General features: G+C 42.7%; 1 protein-coding gene across 1 annotated transcript; it reads right to left on the bottom strand.

The window, feature by feature from the left end:
* Positions 1–12315: 12315 nt before the first annotated feature.
* Positions 12316–17137, bottom strand: LOC123402814 (wall-associated receptor kinase 5-like). The gene is made up of 4 exons (XM_045096773.1): positions 16130–17137; positions 15530–16033; positions 13856–14008; positions 12316–13771 (listed from the first exon to the last, which is right to left on the bottom strand). The coding sequence occupies exons 1-4, from the start codon at positions 17052–17054 to the stop codon at positions 12531–12533; spliced, it is 2823 nt and encodes a 940-aa protein (XP_044952708.1). The 5' UTR covers positions 17055–17137; the 3' UTR covers positions 12316–12530.
* Positions 17138–18728: the final 1591 nt, after the last annotated feature.

The raw sequence follows: 18728 nt of genomic DNA on the forward strand, positions 1-18728 counted from the left end.
CCAGTGAGATCCCTGAAGAACCTGCCAGGTATGGTCGAACCTGCCCTCCAACGCATCCATGTAGCGACGGACGTGCTCATCCTCCTCGCTGACACGGTGACGTACCACCTCCGCGGTGTCCGGGAGCCTCGGCACCGTCACTGGCCCACGCGACTGCCACCAAACAAGGATCGGGTCAACAACGGGCTGGCTCCTCACCAACCTACGCCCCCCGGAAGGTAGCACCTCCCAATACCAGCCGGGCGGAGCCCAGTCCCGGACGTGGCCCCTCTGATCAAGCAGGTGTCCTCCGCCGAGTCGACGACGAGGATGCGGGATAGGCATCGTAAAATGAATTAAAAAAATAAACTAGTTCTATTAATTTTCTTGCTAAAAATAAACTAATTGTATATATAGTAAAATAAAGTAGTTTGATTAAATCAACTAGTTCAACTATATATTGACAAAAGTTTTAAGTGTGTGTAAAAATTAGTGTATGTAAGCATCTGCAATTGTATTTGTGATGCTATCAACACTACATACAACAGCTAGTTTAAAACCCTACATACAAAAGGTTGGCTACCCTTTTCTTCCATTTTTAAAAGGTTAGTTTCTCCTAAATTCGTTTTTTTCTTGTGTTTCACTAAATTTGCTCGGATCAGTGGCTCCAATAGTAAAAATAGTATGAAAATGAATTTCCCGGTGGATCAAATAATACCGATTCTATTGTGTAGGTATTAATAGTTTTTCTACAAACTTTGTAAAGAAAAAACTTTCTTAAATTATAAAAATAATGGCGGCACAGGGGGAGAGGGAGAGGGAGGATAGGGGGAGCTCACGGCGGAGCAACGGGGCGACAGCGAGGCGAGGCGAGTTGGGGGCGGCGACGGCGTCGGTGACGCGGCGAGGAGCTCTGGGCCGGAGGCGAGACGGGAACGGCGCAACAATTTCGAAGAGGCGAGACGGCGACGGCGAGGCAAGGCGAGACGGCGATGGCGAGGCGAGGCGTATCGGCGACGGCAAAGAGGACGGCGGGCGTCGATGACGGCGAGAGCGAGGCGGAGGTCCGGCAGCCTGGCGGCATTGATCGCGTCGTCGTCCGGTGCGCACGCGAGAGCGAGAGGAGGAAGGAAATGAGAGGAGATGGGTTGGAAATTTCCAACTTCCGCTTATATAGGTGGCTCCGGTGCGACGCAGGGCAACCTTTAGTCCCACCTCGCCTAGCGAGGGGCGCTCGCAGTGCTTTATAAGCACTGCCGCGCCTTGCTCAATTGAGCTTCTCTCTATTGCAGTCCTATGGGCCTAACTCTCCTCTCGCTGCATGTTGGGCCTATTGGGCCCGCGGGCCTGCATCCTGGCCCACCTGTCGGGTAGGGTTTCTAGTCGTATGCAGGCCGTGATGGCCCAATAGGCGGCCTTTTTTTACTTTAATAATTTTTAGTCCTAGTTTCTATTTTAATTCTTTGCTATTAAATATTTTTTTCTTTTAATTTAGTTTTCTATTAAGTTGATCTTTTTTTGTTTATTTTTAGTTAATGTTTTACTTGATTCTTTCCAACAAATAAGCACTTTGATAATTTTAGTTAATTATTTTTAATTCATTCATTTTAGTTAATATTTTAGTTGATTCTTTTTAGTTGACTCTTTTTTTGTTTTCTATTAAGTATTTTAACAAAAAAACTTTATGAAATTTCTCACTTCATTTGATATTTTTCGTGAATTTACTTATTTGTTTTGAGCTAGTTGACCCTGAAATTGAAAAGCACTACAAATGAACTCTAAAAATGTTTAAAGTTGGCATGGTATCATCATTTTCACCCACATAGCATGTGCTAGAAAGTTGAGAGGGTTACGGCGAAAACTGGATGCACTTCGTGTACAAAACGGACAATCTCTCACGAAGTATCACGGTTTTGAACGAGAACTCATCTGTTATAAAGGGATATCATTTTTTGTACTTATTTGAACTCCATACATTTTGTGTGTTCAAAAAGCACCATTCAAAGGCACATCACAAAATTTAAACAATTTCTGACTTCATTTGGTATTTTTCGTGCATTTAATTATTTTTTTGAGCTAGTTGACCCTAAAATTGAGAAGCACTACAAATGAAATCTGAAAATGTTGAAAGTTGGCATGGTATCATCATTTCACCCACACAGCATGTGCTTAAAAGTTGAGAGGGTTACGACAAAAACTGGATGCACTTCGTGTACAAAATGGACAATCTCTCTCGAAGTATCACAGTTTCGAACGAGAACTCATCTGTTACAAAGGGGTTTCATTTTTTTGAACTTATTTCAACTCCATACTTTTTGTGTGTTCAAAATGCACCATTCAAAGGCACATCATAAATTTTCAACAATTTCCGACTTCATTTGGTATTTTTCGTGCATTTACTTTTTTTTAGCTAATTGATCCTGAAATTGATAAGCACAACAAATGAAATCTGAAAATGTTGAAAGTTGGCATGGTATCATCATTTCACCCACAAAGCATGTGCTAAAAAGTTGAGAGGGTTACATCAAAAACTGGATGCACTTCGTGTACAACACGGACAATCTCTCTCGAAGTATGAGGGTTTCGAACGAGAACTCATCTGTTACAAAGGGATTTCATTTTTTTGAACTTATTTGAACTCCATACTTTTTGTGTGTTCAAATGCACCATTCAAAGGCACATCGCAAATTTTCAACAATTTCTGACTTCATTTCGTATTTTACGTGCATTTACTTATTTTTCTTTGAGCTAGCTAGTTGACCCTGAAATTGAAAAGCACTACAAATGAACTCTAAAAATGTTGAAAGTGGGCATGGTATCATCATTTCACCCACATAGCATGTGCTAAAAAGTCGAGAGGGTTACGGCAAAAACTGGATGCACTTCGTGTACAAAACGGACAGTCTCTCTCGAAGTATCAGGGTTTCGAACGAGAACTCATCTGTTACAAAGGGATTTCATTTTTTTGTCTTTCCATACACTCTCAGGAAGCCTAGCAGGTTCACACAAAGATTCTTCGTCACGTGCATCGCGTCGATTGAAGACCGGACCTCTAGGTGTTTTCAATAGGGTAGCTCCCAAAATAAAGATTTCTTTTTCCACATGGGCACGTGTCCGGTAACATCATCTTTTGGAACAGATTGACCACCGGGACCCTTTTCAAAGATTACTATTTGATCCAAATCCTTGACCATAGACAATAACTCATCACCAGTAGGGAGATTAGGCTTCTTCCGGTGATCTGCCACACCGTTGAAATGGTTGCCTTTCTTTCTTACGGTATGATTGGTCGGAAGAAATTGACGACACCCCGGGTAGACAACCTTTTCTATTGCATGTTTGAGAATTTGACAAAACTATGAAAATGAAAAGTGTTTGAAATTGAATAAATAATTCAAAACAATTTTATATTTTCAAAATTAATTATTTGGACTATCCAAACTATTAACTATTTTGTTATTTTCAATTAAAACTATGTTTATTAAAATTCTTTTTGCATATTTGAGAATTTGACAAAACTATGAAAATGAAAAGTGTTTGAAATTGAATAAATATTTCAAAACTATTTTCTATTTTCAAAATTAATTATTTTGACTATCCAAACTATTAACTATTTTGTTATTTTCAATTAAAAACTATGTTTATTAAAATTCTTTTTGCATATTTGAGAATTTGACAAAACTATGATAATGAAAAGTGTTTGAAATTGAATAAATAATTCAAAACTATTTTCTATTTTGAAAATTAATTATTTTGACTATCCAAACTATTAACTATTTTGTTATTTTCAATTTAAAACTATGTTTATTAAAATTCTTTTTGCATATTTGAGAATTTGACAAAACTATGATAATGAAAAGTGTTTGAAATTGAAAAAATAATTCAAAACTAAATGGTTTAGTACATTCCATACATGCATTACATAAAAGGTTTAATAAATTATTACATTATTGCACCAATATTCCTATCTATTATTTCTGTTTTCTTATCGGTCGTAGCCATGGTGAGTCTTCATCATTCAGTAGGATGATTGGGTCAGTTTTCACTTTGAAGGGCGGAATTTCATGAAACTTATTATAATCTACTGACATGTCTGTCTTGTCATCTACTCCCACGATGTTTCTTTTCCCTGAAAGAACTATGTGGCGTTTTGGCTCATCGGACGATATCTTCTTTTGCTGATTTATTTTTCTCGTTTTTGTAGACATGTCCTTCACATAGAAAACCTGAGCGACATCATTGGCTAGGACAAATGGTTCGTCCATTTACGCAAGATTGTTGAGATCCACTGTTGTCATGCTGTACTTTTGGTCCACAACTACCCCGCCTCCTGTCAGCTTCACCCATTTGCACCGAAACAAAGGGATCTTAAAAGTAGGTCCATAGTCAAGTTCTCATATCTCCTCTATGTACTCGTAATATGTTTCCAAACAGTGCCCATTCTCGTCTGTTGCATCAAAGCGGACACCACTATTTTGGTTGGTGCTCTTTTTATCTTGGGCAACCGTGTAAAATTTATTCTCATTTATCTCATATCCTTGGAAAGTACATATAGTCGAAGATGGTGGCCTGGCTAAATAGTACAGCTGATCTCCAACGGTGTCGTCATTCATGAGATGTGTCTGCAACCAACTGCCGAAAGTCTTCTCGTGTTCCCCTTTCATCCAAGAGTCAGCCTTCCCCGGGTTTTCGGAGTGTAGAATATTCTTGTGACTCACGATATACGGAGCCACCGCGGTGGAATTGTGTAGAACTGTGTAGTATGCTTGAGAGAAAGAATGCCCGTCCATACATACTTTTGCTTTCCTTCCTAGTGTGCCTTTTCCTATCAGCCTACCCTCATACCGAGATTCAGGAACACCAATCGGCTTAAGGTCAGGAAGAAAGTCCACACAAAACTCAATGACCTCCTCTGTTCCATAGCCCTTGGAGATGCTTCCTTCTGTCCTAGCACGGTTACGAACATATTTCTTTAAGACTCCCATGAACCTCTCGAAGGGGAACATATTGTGTCGAAACACAGGACCGAGAATTCTAATCTCTTCGACTAGGTGAACTAGGAGGTGTGTCATTATATTGAAGAAGGATGGCGGGAACAACAACTCAAAGCTGTAAAAGTTCATCAACTAATGGCCTTAGGTACACATCAATATCGTTGCCGGTTTGCTTTGGACCTTGGATAAGCACTGACATCATAATGAACTTCTGCTTCATGCACAACCAAGGAGGAAGGTTGTAGATACATAGAGTAACGGGCCAGGTGCTGTGACTGCAACTCTGCTCCCCAAAAGGATTCATGCCATCTGTACTCAGACCAAACCATAAGTTCCTTGCGTCACCTGCAAATCTTGGGAACTCTCTCTCGATTTTTCTCCACTGCCGACCATCAGCGGTGTGCCTCAACTTATCGTCTTTCATACGATCTTCCATGTGCCATCGCAACAACTTCGCATGATCTTTATTTCTGAACAGACGTTTCAACCGTGGTATTATAGGAGCATACCACATCACCTTGGCAGGAACCCTCTTCTTGGGTGGCTCGCCCTCAATATCACCAGGGTCATCTTTTCTGATCTTATACCGCAATGCAGTGCATACCGGGCATTTATCCATATTCTCGTACTTCTCACCGTGGTAGAGGATGTAGTCATTAGGGCATGCATGTATCTTCTGCACGTCTAATTCTAGAGGGCAGACAAGCTTGTTTGATTCGTACGTGCTGGCGGGCAATTCGTTCTTTCTTCGAAGCATCTTCTTCATCAGTACCATCAACTTTTCGAATGACGAGTCAGTCACACCGGTCTCTGCCTTCCACTTCAGCAATTCCAGTGTGCTACCCAGCTTCTTCTGGCCATCTTCACAAGTTGGGTACAACAATTTGTTGTGGTCCTGTAACATCTGCTCGAACTGCAACCTCTCCTTTTCTGTGTCGCAACCTCGCCGTGCATCAGAAATGACCCGGCCAAGATCATCAGCGGGCTCATCTGGTTCCCGTTCTTCATCCTGATCTTCTTCTTCATTGTCTTCCATTGCGGTATCAACATACTCAGGGAACATAGATCGGTAGTTGTCATCATCGTTCTCTTCTTCTTCATCGTCGTCTTCGATCATAACCCCTCTTTCTCCGTGCTTGGTCCAAACATTATAGCCCGACATAAAACCGGACCGAAGCAGGTGGCTCTGAATGACTCTTGAGGAAGTGTAATCCTTCTCATTCCGACATTCAATACATGGACAAAACATATCGCCACCACCATGCTTGTTCGCATCGGCTGCATCTCGAAAAGAATGCACGCCTTCTCTGTAAGCGGCTGTGCGTCGATCACCGTACATCCATGGATGGCTCATCTGCGTTATACGACAGTATATCAAATACAATCACGATCCTAAAAATTAGTACCGCACGGTCTAAACGAGGAAATATAGTTGCTAACCTTTTAGAATAAGTAGAAATAAAGAGGAAGAGGTTTAAGCATGGCTCGGGCATCTCATATCGTAGTTGTGTTCGGTCAACTGAAGCGGCATCGCTCTAACACACATTTCAACAAACACCTCTAGTGCATCCAAGAAAAATGAAGAGGTAGCACACACCCATAATCTTCCATCCAAGAAAAATGCAAGGAAGAGGGGAGAGGAGGGTTGTGGCCAATATATATAGGCAAAGGACTTTAGTCCCAGTTTGAGACACAAACCGGGACTAAAGGTGGCGCACATGCGGGCTGCACTTTAGTCCCGGTTTGAGACACAAACCGGGACTAAAGGCTCCTTACGGGCCGGGACCAAAGCCTCATGGGCAGCATTGCGATTTTGGGGCGACGTGGCCGGGCCTTTAGTCCCGGCCTCCATCTGGGCCGGGACTAAAGGTTCCAGGCCAAAGGCCCGTTTTCCACTAGTGATGCTTACAACATAACCATCACATACCTGAACAACATTTTGATCCTTCTTTTGCAATAGAAGAGATAAATCATTTGTCATAGCAAGGTGTTTGAAGATCATCTTTACCGAAAAAGGCTTTCGCCCCACTTTATAAATAAAGCCACCAACATCGATCATCCTGTACAGACTCAAGGCAGGATACATAGGTGCTGAGCGCAGCAACACTACCCCTAGTACTATAAGAGCAACCGGAGTTCTCAACCGTGAACATGCCACCGAGAAGAGATGAAGCAGCATATGACGAACCATGTCAGAAAGGTTATGACTTCAGAATGTCACCATCACCCGACCCGAGGATCAGAGTTTCCCCTGTAGCAACACGACGGGCAATGAAAGCCGCGACGACGCCTTCAAGAAGGGAACGAGCTACGCTGCCGCCGGTCCTTCTACAGATGGATCAGGTTTTCACCCCGTCCAAAACACACCACCACCGGACACCACACCTGGCTACCATGCCACCCACACGGCCATGGCCACCGGGCAACACCAAGCCACGACTCGGCCCAAGAGCACTGCGCTACCACCACCAGAGCCGCCGCCCCGGCATCCAAGACCTTGCCACCACCTCCAACGCAACCGGACACACCCCCACCAAACAGACGGGCGAAAAGGTCCCACCTTTCGCACCCCTGGGAGACCCCCAGGGTAGAGGACCGATAGGCTGGCCACCACTGGCATCCATCGACCCATCCTTCAGCCCCGAGCATGAGACGAGGTCGGTCCCGCTGCACCATGCGCGAGACGAGGTCAGTTCTTCTACACCGTGCACGAGACGAGCTCGGTCCTGCTGCACGGGCGCGAGACGAGCGATGAACAATAGCTGGGAGAGGGCCAACCCTTTAATGGAAGTAGCTCCCTAGCGACGCGGAAATGGGACGAAGGTCAAAACGGTCTACACGCAGATGAGCCGATGCTGGAGAAGCCGGCCGCCGCCGCAAGCAGATCCATCGAGCCATCGTGAAGCCTCCACGACACCGGGAGGGACCACGCCAGACCTCCCTGCCCAGCCGCCCACTACCGGAGAAACGACCATGCTCGGCCGCTGCCCTTCCCGCGTCGCCCGATGAGCTCCAAGCGACGGAGCTGTCAGACACGCCCCACCTCTGCCAGGCGCCGCCGAGTGACCCCAGCGCTAGATCCAGCCGGATCCAGCAGAGGCCGGCTGCGCACCATCTCCCGAGATGGGAGCACCGCAGCCGCCATGATACGTCTCAAACGTATCTATAATTTTTGATGGTTTCATGCTGTTATCTTGTCATCTTTGGATGTTTTATGTACCTTTTATATCTTTTTTGGGACTAACTTATTAATTCAGTGCCAGTTCCTGTTTTTTCTGTGTTTTTGGCTCTTTTCAGATCTGATTTTGGAACGGAGTCCAAACGGAATAAAATCCCTGAAATATTTTTTTTCCGAACGGAAGAAGATCAGGGGGCTTGAGGGCCAAGGCAGGAGAGCTACAGGGGGCCCACAAGCCCTGTAGCCGTCACCAGGGGGCGGCTAGCAGGCTTGTGGCCTCCCTGGCGCCCCCCTGACCTAGCTCCTTCGCCTATATATTCCCTAAAATACAGAAAAAATAGGGGAATCCATGAAAACGCTTTTCCTCCGCCGCAAGCTTCCGTTTCCACGAGATCTCATCTGGAGACCCTTCCCTGTGCCCTGCGGGAGGGGACTTTGGAGTTGGAGGGCTTCTACATCAACATCATCGCCCCTCCAATGACTCGTGAGTAGTTCATTTCAGACCTACGGGTCCGTAGTTAGTAGCTAGATGGCTTCTTCTCTCTCTTGGATCTTCAATACAAAGTTTTCCATGATCTTCATGGAGATCTATCCAATGTAATCCTCTTTGGCGGTGTGTTTGTCGAGATCCGTTGAATTGTGGATTTGTGATCAGATTATCTATGATATATATTTGAGTCTTTGCTGATTTCTTATATGCATGATTTGATATCCTTGTAAGTCTCTCCGAGTCTTGGGTTTTGTTTGGCCAACTAGATCTATGATTCTTGCAATGGGAGAAGTGCTTGGTTTTGGGTTCATACCGTGTGGTGACCTTTCCCAGTGACAGAAAGGGAAGCAAGGCACGCATCGTGTTGTTGCCATCAAGGGTAACAAAATGGGCTTTGTCGTAGATATGAGATTGTCCATCTACATCTTGTCATCTAGCTTAAGGCGTTACTCTGTTCTTTTCAACTTAATACACTAGATGCATGCTGGATAGCGGTCGACGTGTGGAGTAATAGTAGTAGATGCAGAAAGTATCAGTCTACTTGTTTTAGACGTGATGCCTATAGATATAATCATTGCCATAGATAATGTCATGACTTTGCACGGTTCTATTAATTGCTCGACAGTAATTTGTTCACCCACCGTCTACTTCCTTTCATGCGAGAAGCCACTAGTGAACACTACGACCCTTGGGTCTATTCACACCTATCGTTTCCACTTTCGCTTTTACTTTGGTTTGTTACTTTGTTGCTTTCAGTTCTCACTTGGAAAACAATCTATACGGGATTGACAACCCCTTCATAGCGTTGGGAGCAAGCTTTTTGTGTTTGTGCAGGTACTTGTGATACTCCTTCACTGGACCTATACCTTGGTTCTCAAAATTGAGGAAAATACTTACCGCCGCTGTGCTACATCACCCTTTCCTCTTCGAGGGAACACCAACGCAAGGCTCCAAGGCTACGGGGGAATCCTTTGTATATTTTCCTAGGAAGTCCCTAAAAGTGTAGCCGTAGCAAAAGGATTCCTGGTGCCGTTGCTGAGGAGTATCAAGACAAGAATAGTCTCCCGTCAGCACGTGTTTCTGGCGCCGTCGGAAGGTCTTTTGTTGCAGTAGCATGCCCCGCCGCGCTTGAGGCCCAGGACGCCGGACACATAGCCACCCCGCCAGCCCGCCACAGCGATGTTGCACCCCGCGGCTGCCCAGCGCCGCCATCCGAGGAGTCCGCCTCACGCTGGAGTCCCACAAGTAGAGGGGAAAGAAGGGCCCCGCCTCTATCGATCCCACCAGGGTTTGCCCGAGAGAGCGCGCTGGCGGCGGCGGGGAGGAGGGGAGACAGGCGGCTAGGGTTCCTCTCCGGCGCGTCGCGGGAGGTTCTCTAACGTCATCTTTAAGATGAACACAAAGCTAAAATTCTCCACTTGATGAACCAAACCTCATGCCCTACATGGAACATCCACATCATCCTCAAAAATGCCCAAAACTTCTATCACCGCATCCCACATTGATTCAATGCGAGATAAAGTTCTGTAATGAGAGCCCCATCTTGTATCTCCCGGTCTAACTAGAGATGTTTCTTGATTTTTCACTCTTCCCGTTGGCACCTCACCTCCCTCAATCTTAGCCAAAAGAACTTCCTTTTGCTTCTCAAGTATCATATCCTTCCTCCTACAAGATTAACTAGTGAGATTGACAATCATTGTCACATAGTCGAAAAAAATCCTCAACACCCTTACAACATCTCGAAACTGCAACAACTATCAACTGAAGTTGGCGAGCTAAGCACTGAATATAGAAAGCATGTGGGTTCTCATCACGAATTAACTTTTGAAGGCCATTAAATTCTCGTCTCATATTAGATGCACCATCATACCCTTGCCCTCGTATTCTTGCAACAAGCAGACCATGTTTAGCAAAAACCTCCAATAATGCCTTCTTCAAAGATGCTGATGTTGTGTGTGGGACATGCTTAATGCCCAAAAACCTTTCCACGGTCTCTCCTTTTTTGCTGAAAAACCTGCACGAAAATCATACAATTAGTTGACTCACTATTCTATTCTAGATAGAACAGACTCAAAAGTACTTAACATAGTACAACCCGAACCTCACAACCACAGCCATTTGTTATTTCACCGAAATATCACGACACTCATCAATAAAACAACAGAGAAAAGGCAACCATCCATCTCTTCTTTGATTGCTTTGGTGACCGCCTTTGCACAATGCTTAGCAAATGCTTTTTGAATGATTCCAGAAGTCATTTTGGCATGTTTAGAACATATCTCATCAAATGCAACATTCACTTCTGGATTCCTTTCTTTGACCCAATCAAGTAACTCTAATTTTTCCCATGTTCAAAGAAGTAGTGGATTCATCATGTCCACGAAATGGTTCACCTTCTAATATCAGGTAACTTACAATGCCCAAAGATGTGTCCACACGGGTTTCATATTTCTTGAGTGAACCTTTGGTCTAAGTTGTTACTTTACTTTTCAAACTTGCTTTTTGAGTTTTGAAATCATCACATGTTGTCCTTGAAATATTGTGGATGCTAGTTGGCCAACCAACATGTTTACGAAATGCTACAACTGCATTTTTTCCGATTTTCATACCCTGATTTGGAGAAAACCTCATAACCAAATTTATCATCCATTCAATCATGCTTAAAGAGAAAACAATCAAAGAGTAAGCCTTTTCCTTTTCTACACTATATTCCAACCAATCAAAGTCCTTATACCATGTTGGCTGAAAGCGCCTTTCATCTTTATTTGGTAGAAAATTGTGATAAATTGGTTGAGTTGCACCCATCCCTAGGTAAGTAAATCTAACATCCTCTCCAATATTTGGGCTAAATATATCTATTGGAATGTGAAGTCCTGGATCACCTTGTATGTCATCTACACAAAAATTGGTTATACCTTCATGTCCTGAATAAAGATTCTACTCCACTGTGGTTTCAACAGAATTTGTAGCTTGTTCAGTAGGTGTGAAATTTGCATGATCTCCTTCCATGATATCTGTAACTCGTTCAAAATGTGCTTGATTTTGATGAAAAGAATGTGTTGTAGCCACAGGACTGGTTGTAGCATTCCCACTTTCGTGGGTACTTGGATTTGGATTGGAGCTACTGCCACTACCAACAGCCTCAAAATATCTTACCAAACCTGCAATTCATCACAGAAAATGTCTCTAGGGGTGTTTTATGTTGGGGGACCAACTGTCATGGAATGGAATGGTTCTATTCCAAAGCAACAGGTCCGTTCCATTCCTGTTTTTGGTAGGAGCAAAAGAGTAGAATAGGCCGGTTCCGTTTCGATGTTTGGTTGGAAGCACATAATGAAAAATGGAACGACATAAAATACAAAATTATAATAGCATTTTGTTTCTAATTTGAACAAAGACAACATAACAACACATATTCACAAGCTTATAACACATAAATAGAGTTCTTCACCTCCTATGAGACAACTGTTTTGAACAAAGCATGATTTGTCATCAACATATAAACCTGTATTTATTTAAAAATTTGTAGTCGCAATAACTTATCTAAAGATAGATAACAAAATTTGTCCCCGGATTCAACAAAAAGAAGCTGAGTACCCTATTTACATCAAGGACAAAATCGATTCTCAATCAGCTACTGCTGCATCAAAATTGATGCTGGTATCATTCGACTATGATCAACACGAGGCTCTTTCGTCACAAATAGTTATAATCTAATTGTACACAATTGACATGAGCTACAAATAAATGTTCCAAATATATAGAAGCAAAATTACATGACATAATCTCATTTAAACTGAACTATGTAACATATTATAAATCCGTAGAAAAATATGATAATTCAAATGAATACTTGGAATGACGCGATTGTAATATTGCACATGTGTACTTAGCGTGGCCAGGTGATAGATGATGAAAGTTCTTGCTCTAGACTGTAGCAACTAGAGGTGGCTTTTGATGTGGAATTACTAGCATTGACAACATTCATTGGTGCATCATAATTACCAACCTTTGGGCGTAAAAAAGGCTCAATCACTTCATCACCAGCTGGGAGAAGTTTGCATTTTCTTTGCCTCTTAGTTCGCAGGAATTGCAACCTCATATCTACTTCTTTCATAGTAGGTCTGTCTCTTCCTTTGAATCTCAAGCATGCTTCCGCAAGTGAGCAAATATCATCAATCTCTTCCGGGTTTGCCTCTTTCACAACCTCAGGATCCATTATTTCCATGACAACTCCCTCTTGCAATCCTTCCACGAAATAATGGGACAAGTTTTGTTTTCCACCTAGGTCATTGATGAAAATTGGTTTTCTTCTTGTCAGAAGTTCCACAAGTATTACTCCAAAACTATACACATCACTCTTTTCAGTTAGCTGCCAAGTATGGTAATACTCTGGATCTAGGTAACCAAATGTTCCTTGGACAATAGTCACCACATGAGTCTCATCGAGGGAAAGAGACCTTGAAGCACCAAAGTCAGATACCTTTGTAGCAAAGCTGCAATCCAATAGTATGTTAGAAGATTTCACATCTCTATGGAAAATAGGTATTGCAGCAGCCGAGTGCAGATAAGCAAGTGCTCCTGCTGCTTCTACTGCAATCCTAATGCGATCATCCCATGACAACAAACATTTGGAAGTGTAGTCAATGTGAAGAAGGTCATGCAATGTGCCATTAGATATAAACTCGTACACCAGCAAAGGCACCTCAGATTCAAGGCAACAACCAAATAGCTTTACCACATTGCGATGAATAATTTGAGATAAGATAGCAACCTCATTGATAAACTGGTCTATCTCAGTCTGCTCCACAATTTTGGATCTTTTAATAGCCACCAGTCGTTGGTCACATAGAATCCCTTTGTAGACTGTACCATGTCCACCACGACCAAGAATACGAGTGGCATCAAAGTTGTTGGTTGCCTTTTCTAGTTCCTCCAAGGAGAATATCTTAGTTTTGTTTGTTGCGCTTTCATCTGAGATCAACTGCTGCAAGAGTAGGCCTTGATTTTTCTTGAAGTGTGCTTGTCGGATTCTCTTTTGGATGCCTTTCTTCCACCTATTGGCAAAGACAATTACACACACTGCAATAGTTATGGATCCAAGGCCACATCCAGTTCCAGTTGCAATACCTGCATTTAATCATTGCTCTCTCAGTCACTCTGCATTTGGTTAATTTTAATTGCAATGAGGAGATATTTGTATGTATGGCTTACCCAAAAGAATATTGTGTTGCTTCGCTGATCTAACACATTGCCTTTTTATCGGATCAAACTCTTTTCCATGTGGACAACTTGAGCAAGTGTAATTTCCAAGGGTATTTTGACATGTCCCATTGCAGTAGTTTGGTAGTGTGCATTCATCAATATCTGTAGAATACTCTCATTAGTTATATATTGGTGGGTAATGTACGTATTACTACCTGCTAAAAAAATGTTAGATTAAATTCCTATGATCTCAAAGCATAAATTGAAAATCCTTTAGGTTTGCATGGTGTTTTCATATATTTTTAATTGAAAATCATATTTTCGTCCCACAACTATTATAAAAATATAGAAACTATCCCCCACTTTTAAAACCTGGAAACCTTACACGCTCAACTCCTAAACTGGACATGTTTAGTCCCCAATACCATTCCAGATGGTTTTCGACCGACGTGGACGCAGTTGACCAGAAATTGAAACATGACCCGGTTTTGACCGCCACGTCACATAAGTGGCCATGTCATATTTTTATTAGCCTGTTTCATAAATTTTGGATTATCGCCCAAACATAAGTTCAAAATCTGGCTCAGATTGCCGGAGATGGTGCATTATGCATTGTGTCCTCCCTGGAAGTGCTGCTTGGGGGTGATTTTGGTGACGGGTAAGGGGTGTTGAGGGTGGGATATTTGGGTCACTCCGAATTTCGAGCAACGTGTTTTACCTGCTTGGTAGTGTCCCAATTTCCTCATGGGTGGTGGCGTGTGTATATCAGTTCCAGCGGTCTGCCCCCTTTGACCCGTCGATAGGTGTTAGTGTTCCCTTTCCCAGAATTAGTTGTGCGTTGAACACTCAGTTCTTCTCTTTAGCCGATAACATACCATGTTCCTGAATGTCCCATGTTCTCTTCTCGATGTCCTTTTTTCTCCTTCCTCGGCGGCTGCTCCAAGTGGCATTCCCGGTGCTCTCCGGTGTCCTTGGTCATGCTCTTATGTTCCTATGCGTCTCAAGACCAGCACCTCTCTAGATCGTGATAAACATCCCTTGTGTCCGATGGTATGAAGCCTTTCGAGCCAAGGTGAGATGGAAGGGCCCCCTACACAAAGAGAGGGTGAGAGAAAGAGAGGGGCATGGAGAGGCACGGAGGGGCATGGAGAGGCAGGGAGAGAGGGAGAGCGAGGGAGTGAGCACCTTTCGGTCACTCAACTGACGTGGCGTCCAAAGCCTGGTGAAGTGTCTAGTTTTAGTTAAATGTCAAAACTATGTCCACGTCGGTAGGAAACCACCTAAAGCAGCATGAACGACTAGGCTTATCCACTTTTCGAAGTTGAGGAACTTAGGTTTGCTGGTTTACGAGTTGATGATGTACTTTCAAGAGGGTTCAACGATGAAAAATACAGTTTTCTCATTTTCTAAGTATTTGTAAGTGTGTTCATGCTTGGAGGATACGGTGTGGAATACTTTTACCCAACATGGATGGCAACATGATCTTAGGATTGACCCTTCATCGTTTTAGACATTATATAGTTCATTACTTGTGTTTCATCATTTGTGCGTGTGCATCTTAGATATGTAGAGTCCGGGTGTAATACTTAAACTTATAAGTAATATAGTACTCCTTATCAAAAACTATTTGTAGGTGTGAGAGCAACATTAGTGCAAAATCAAGGGTGGTGAGGAGGGTCAGACCTCTGCAGCCATACTCGACGTAAGGATTTCCTTGAAAGCCTGACGAACACTTGCAACGATATCCCATAAACATATCCCCATGGGTGACGTTTAGGCAACCGCTCTGGGAACTGCGGCATGCATACGTGGTATCCTTTTGCATAGCTGTTGGACATGTTAAATTGGCAACCGCCCACTTTATAACAATGTTGTATTCCGTAGAGAAATCAAATTGACCTTCCACAGAGGCATACACTCCGTATTCATCTTTAGTCTGTACAAATATTGCCTCCTTTTCATTACTTCCGTTCACCATGTTGCTAACACTCAGAGTACCATCTTCCACGGATATATCAGTCACATGATATTGTATCTCTTCTGAGAAAGAAACTGTGAGATTACCAGATGTACAATTAAGATGAAATTTTTCGCTTGCAAAACACCCTTCTTCGAGGCCAAAGGGGAAGGGAACAGTAATGGATCCACATGATGCGTGACAGTGTTCTTTCGGCTTGGCATTATAATCTGCTCCACAGTATGTAGACACAAAAAGTAAGAACAAAGGATAAATAGAAGGGAGTTTTAAATCAATTTGGAGAAAAAAAGTATGGACGGAAGCACCTGGATGTTGCATGCATCCATCTAAAATATAAGGGTTGCCTTCTCCATAAGAAGAGCAGTAACACCCGTAACCACCAGATGAGGAATTCTGGCAACTGCTGCCGTTGCTACAGGCATAGCTTGCGTTCTTCATTTGTGCACTTTCACAGCTTAGTTGGTCGATGATGTTAACACTAAGCTCAGCGCCATGAATATTGCTTGCATTTGACCAACCAGAGAAAACAGCGGTTGTATTAACACTGTTATCATCATCATCTCTGTAACTATAATCAGATGACACAAAAGCCATGAAGCCAGGGTGCAACCAATCTGCTTCTGTTGCCGTAGTATTAGTGCTAACAAGTTTCGCCCGAAACCCCTGCAGGTTTCTTGCAAATGGGATGAGGCAGCATCCCTTTCCATTACATGCCCCCCCAGTTGGTGCCTTCTTGCCGGCGCATCTACTCATACAAGAACCAACCATGTCTCCCGTACCATACTCAAAAAGGGTGACGTCAAAATCACAACCAGCTACGTACAAATTATTATCACTAGTGATAGCAATACCATTAGTAGGGGCCTCCCATGACATGTTGTAAGTATTTGTACCTGGACTCGTTGTAACGTTGAAGATTATAGGGGTGAAAACTACAACGTCGTTGGAGTACATGCCAGTGACCTCGACAGTGCTGCTGCCTAGAAACAGCTTGGGATGCTTGGTGGAGTGGTTGCAGGTGAGATCGAAGCCTTGACGGAAGCAGCCGGCCCCTATCCCAAAGGGGTAGGAGAAGTCGATGTCCCCGCACCTTGTGATGCAGTGAGCCAAGGAGTCATTAGAAGGGATCTGTAAGATCCCTCCAGTCGCTCCAGAGACCGCAGCAGATGCTTGCGGCGCAGCTGCCAAGAACATCACCACAAAATACATGACGATGAGTATCATGCTCATCGTTGCTCTGCGCCGGTACGATGATCCTGGTCTGTCTGGTGTTGGTGTGGGGACTGTATAAAGACTTCGGTGTTTGGCTTGGCCCAATTTGTAGACTGTATAAAGACGACCCCAGCGACGAGTCTTCGGTAGTGTCAATCAAAGTATTAACTTTAGCTAGGAATTCCATGGCCACTATTCCCATCAGATGTGATGGTCGCTGCTAACGCCAACATGACTCGCCTATGGCCGCTACCTGTTGCTTGCTCATAGCCACATGAAAACATAGATTTTCTATTTCCCCTTTTTTTTTCTTCATAGGGCTACTTGCTGCTTGCTGATAGCCATATGGAAACACAGATTCTTTTTCCTTGTTTTTCTTCTTTTCCTTCTTCACATGACTATTTCCGGTGTGGGTGTTGCTGTCAGATAATCAGCTGCACTGCCGCTACTATCGGATATTTCAGTTAGCCATTCTCTGAATAAATCTGTCTATTTCCCCCCTTTTCTATATTTTCTATATTTTCTATATTTTCTATTTCCCCCCTTTTTTTCTTCTTCACAGGACTACTTGCTGCCTGCTGATAGCTACATGGAAACACAGATTTTTTTTCCTTTCTTTTTCCTTCTCCTTCTCCACATGACTATTTCCGGTGTGCGTGTTGCAACTGCTGTGCCAATATTGCAGCAATGTCTACATCATTATTTTTTGATTCTCCAAAATTGATGTGGTCTTTTCAAGCAATGCGTCCAAATTATGCTGAATTTTCCAGGGAGAATGTCGACCATACATTAGTCAGCGAAGACTGTCTCTATCGTTGTATATCTTACCATTACTAGCAAAAGGGCCCATGTGTTGCAACGGGAGAAAGAAATACCACACGGCACACGCTCTTAATTTATAAAAAATGTCTATAATTTGAGAATTTATAGTTACGATACAAATAAAGATGGTCTTATCCTACAAAAATGCAGTTCAAAATTTCACAGGTCTTCTATTTTAACACGGCTTGTATGTAGATTTAATACGTACAAAGAAGCAGTCAAGTGACCTTCAGTTTCATCTCTCATCCTGATTTTGTTGACGTGTTCATTCCCAACCCGGATGAGTACCGGTATGAAAGAAAGACGAATAATGACTTATTTATTAAGATTGCACCCTAGATAGTATTTTTATTAAACGTTTAACAGATAAAATAATATCATATTTAAATTCTACATATTTTTCTAATCAAATTCCATGTATAATATGTTAAATTTGGAGTTACAGTTTAAAAGACATCAGTATTTAAAAAAAAAAATTAATATATACTACGAGTTTAATGTCATAAACAGTAAGGACTTTTTTGTAAAATCACCTTGGTGGATTTTCCGACGAAAGCGATAGCCTCTTTATTATTAGGTAAAGATTTGGACAGCTGCACCGAATTTGCGTGGCTCCAACATATTGCTTTGTTATTCTTTCTGAGGGACGAAAATCTTTCAACCCGCTCAGGAAAAAAAAGAACAATATTTATCTTTGCTTCTCGAAGATATGTTATTAATAGACCAGTATTGTGATATTTTCATAATTGAGCGAGCTGCTTCGACCTTTTAGTATTTGTACTACTTTTCATAATTGAGTGAGCCTGCACTATGTATTATGTCATCACTATGTATTGATGGACGTGTATACTGCTGAACGTGTATTCAGAG

This window comes from Hordeum vulgare, chromosome 6H, assembly GCF_904849725.1.
Source record: "Hordeum vulgare subsp. vulgare chromosome 6H, MorexV3_pseudomolecules_assembly, whole genome shotgun sequence".
NCBI classification, from domain to species: domain Eukaryota; kingdom Viridiplantae; phylum Streptophyta; class Magnoliopsida; order Poales; family Poaceae; genus Hordeum; species Hordeum vulgare.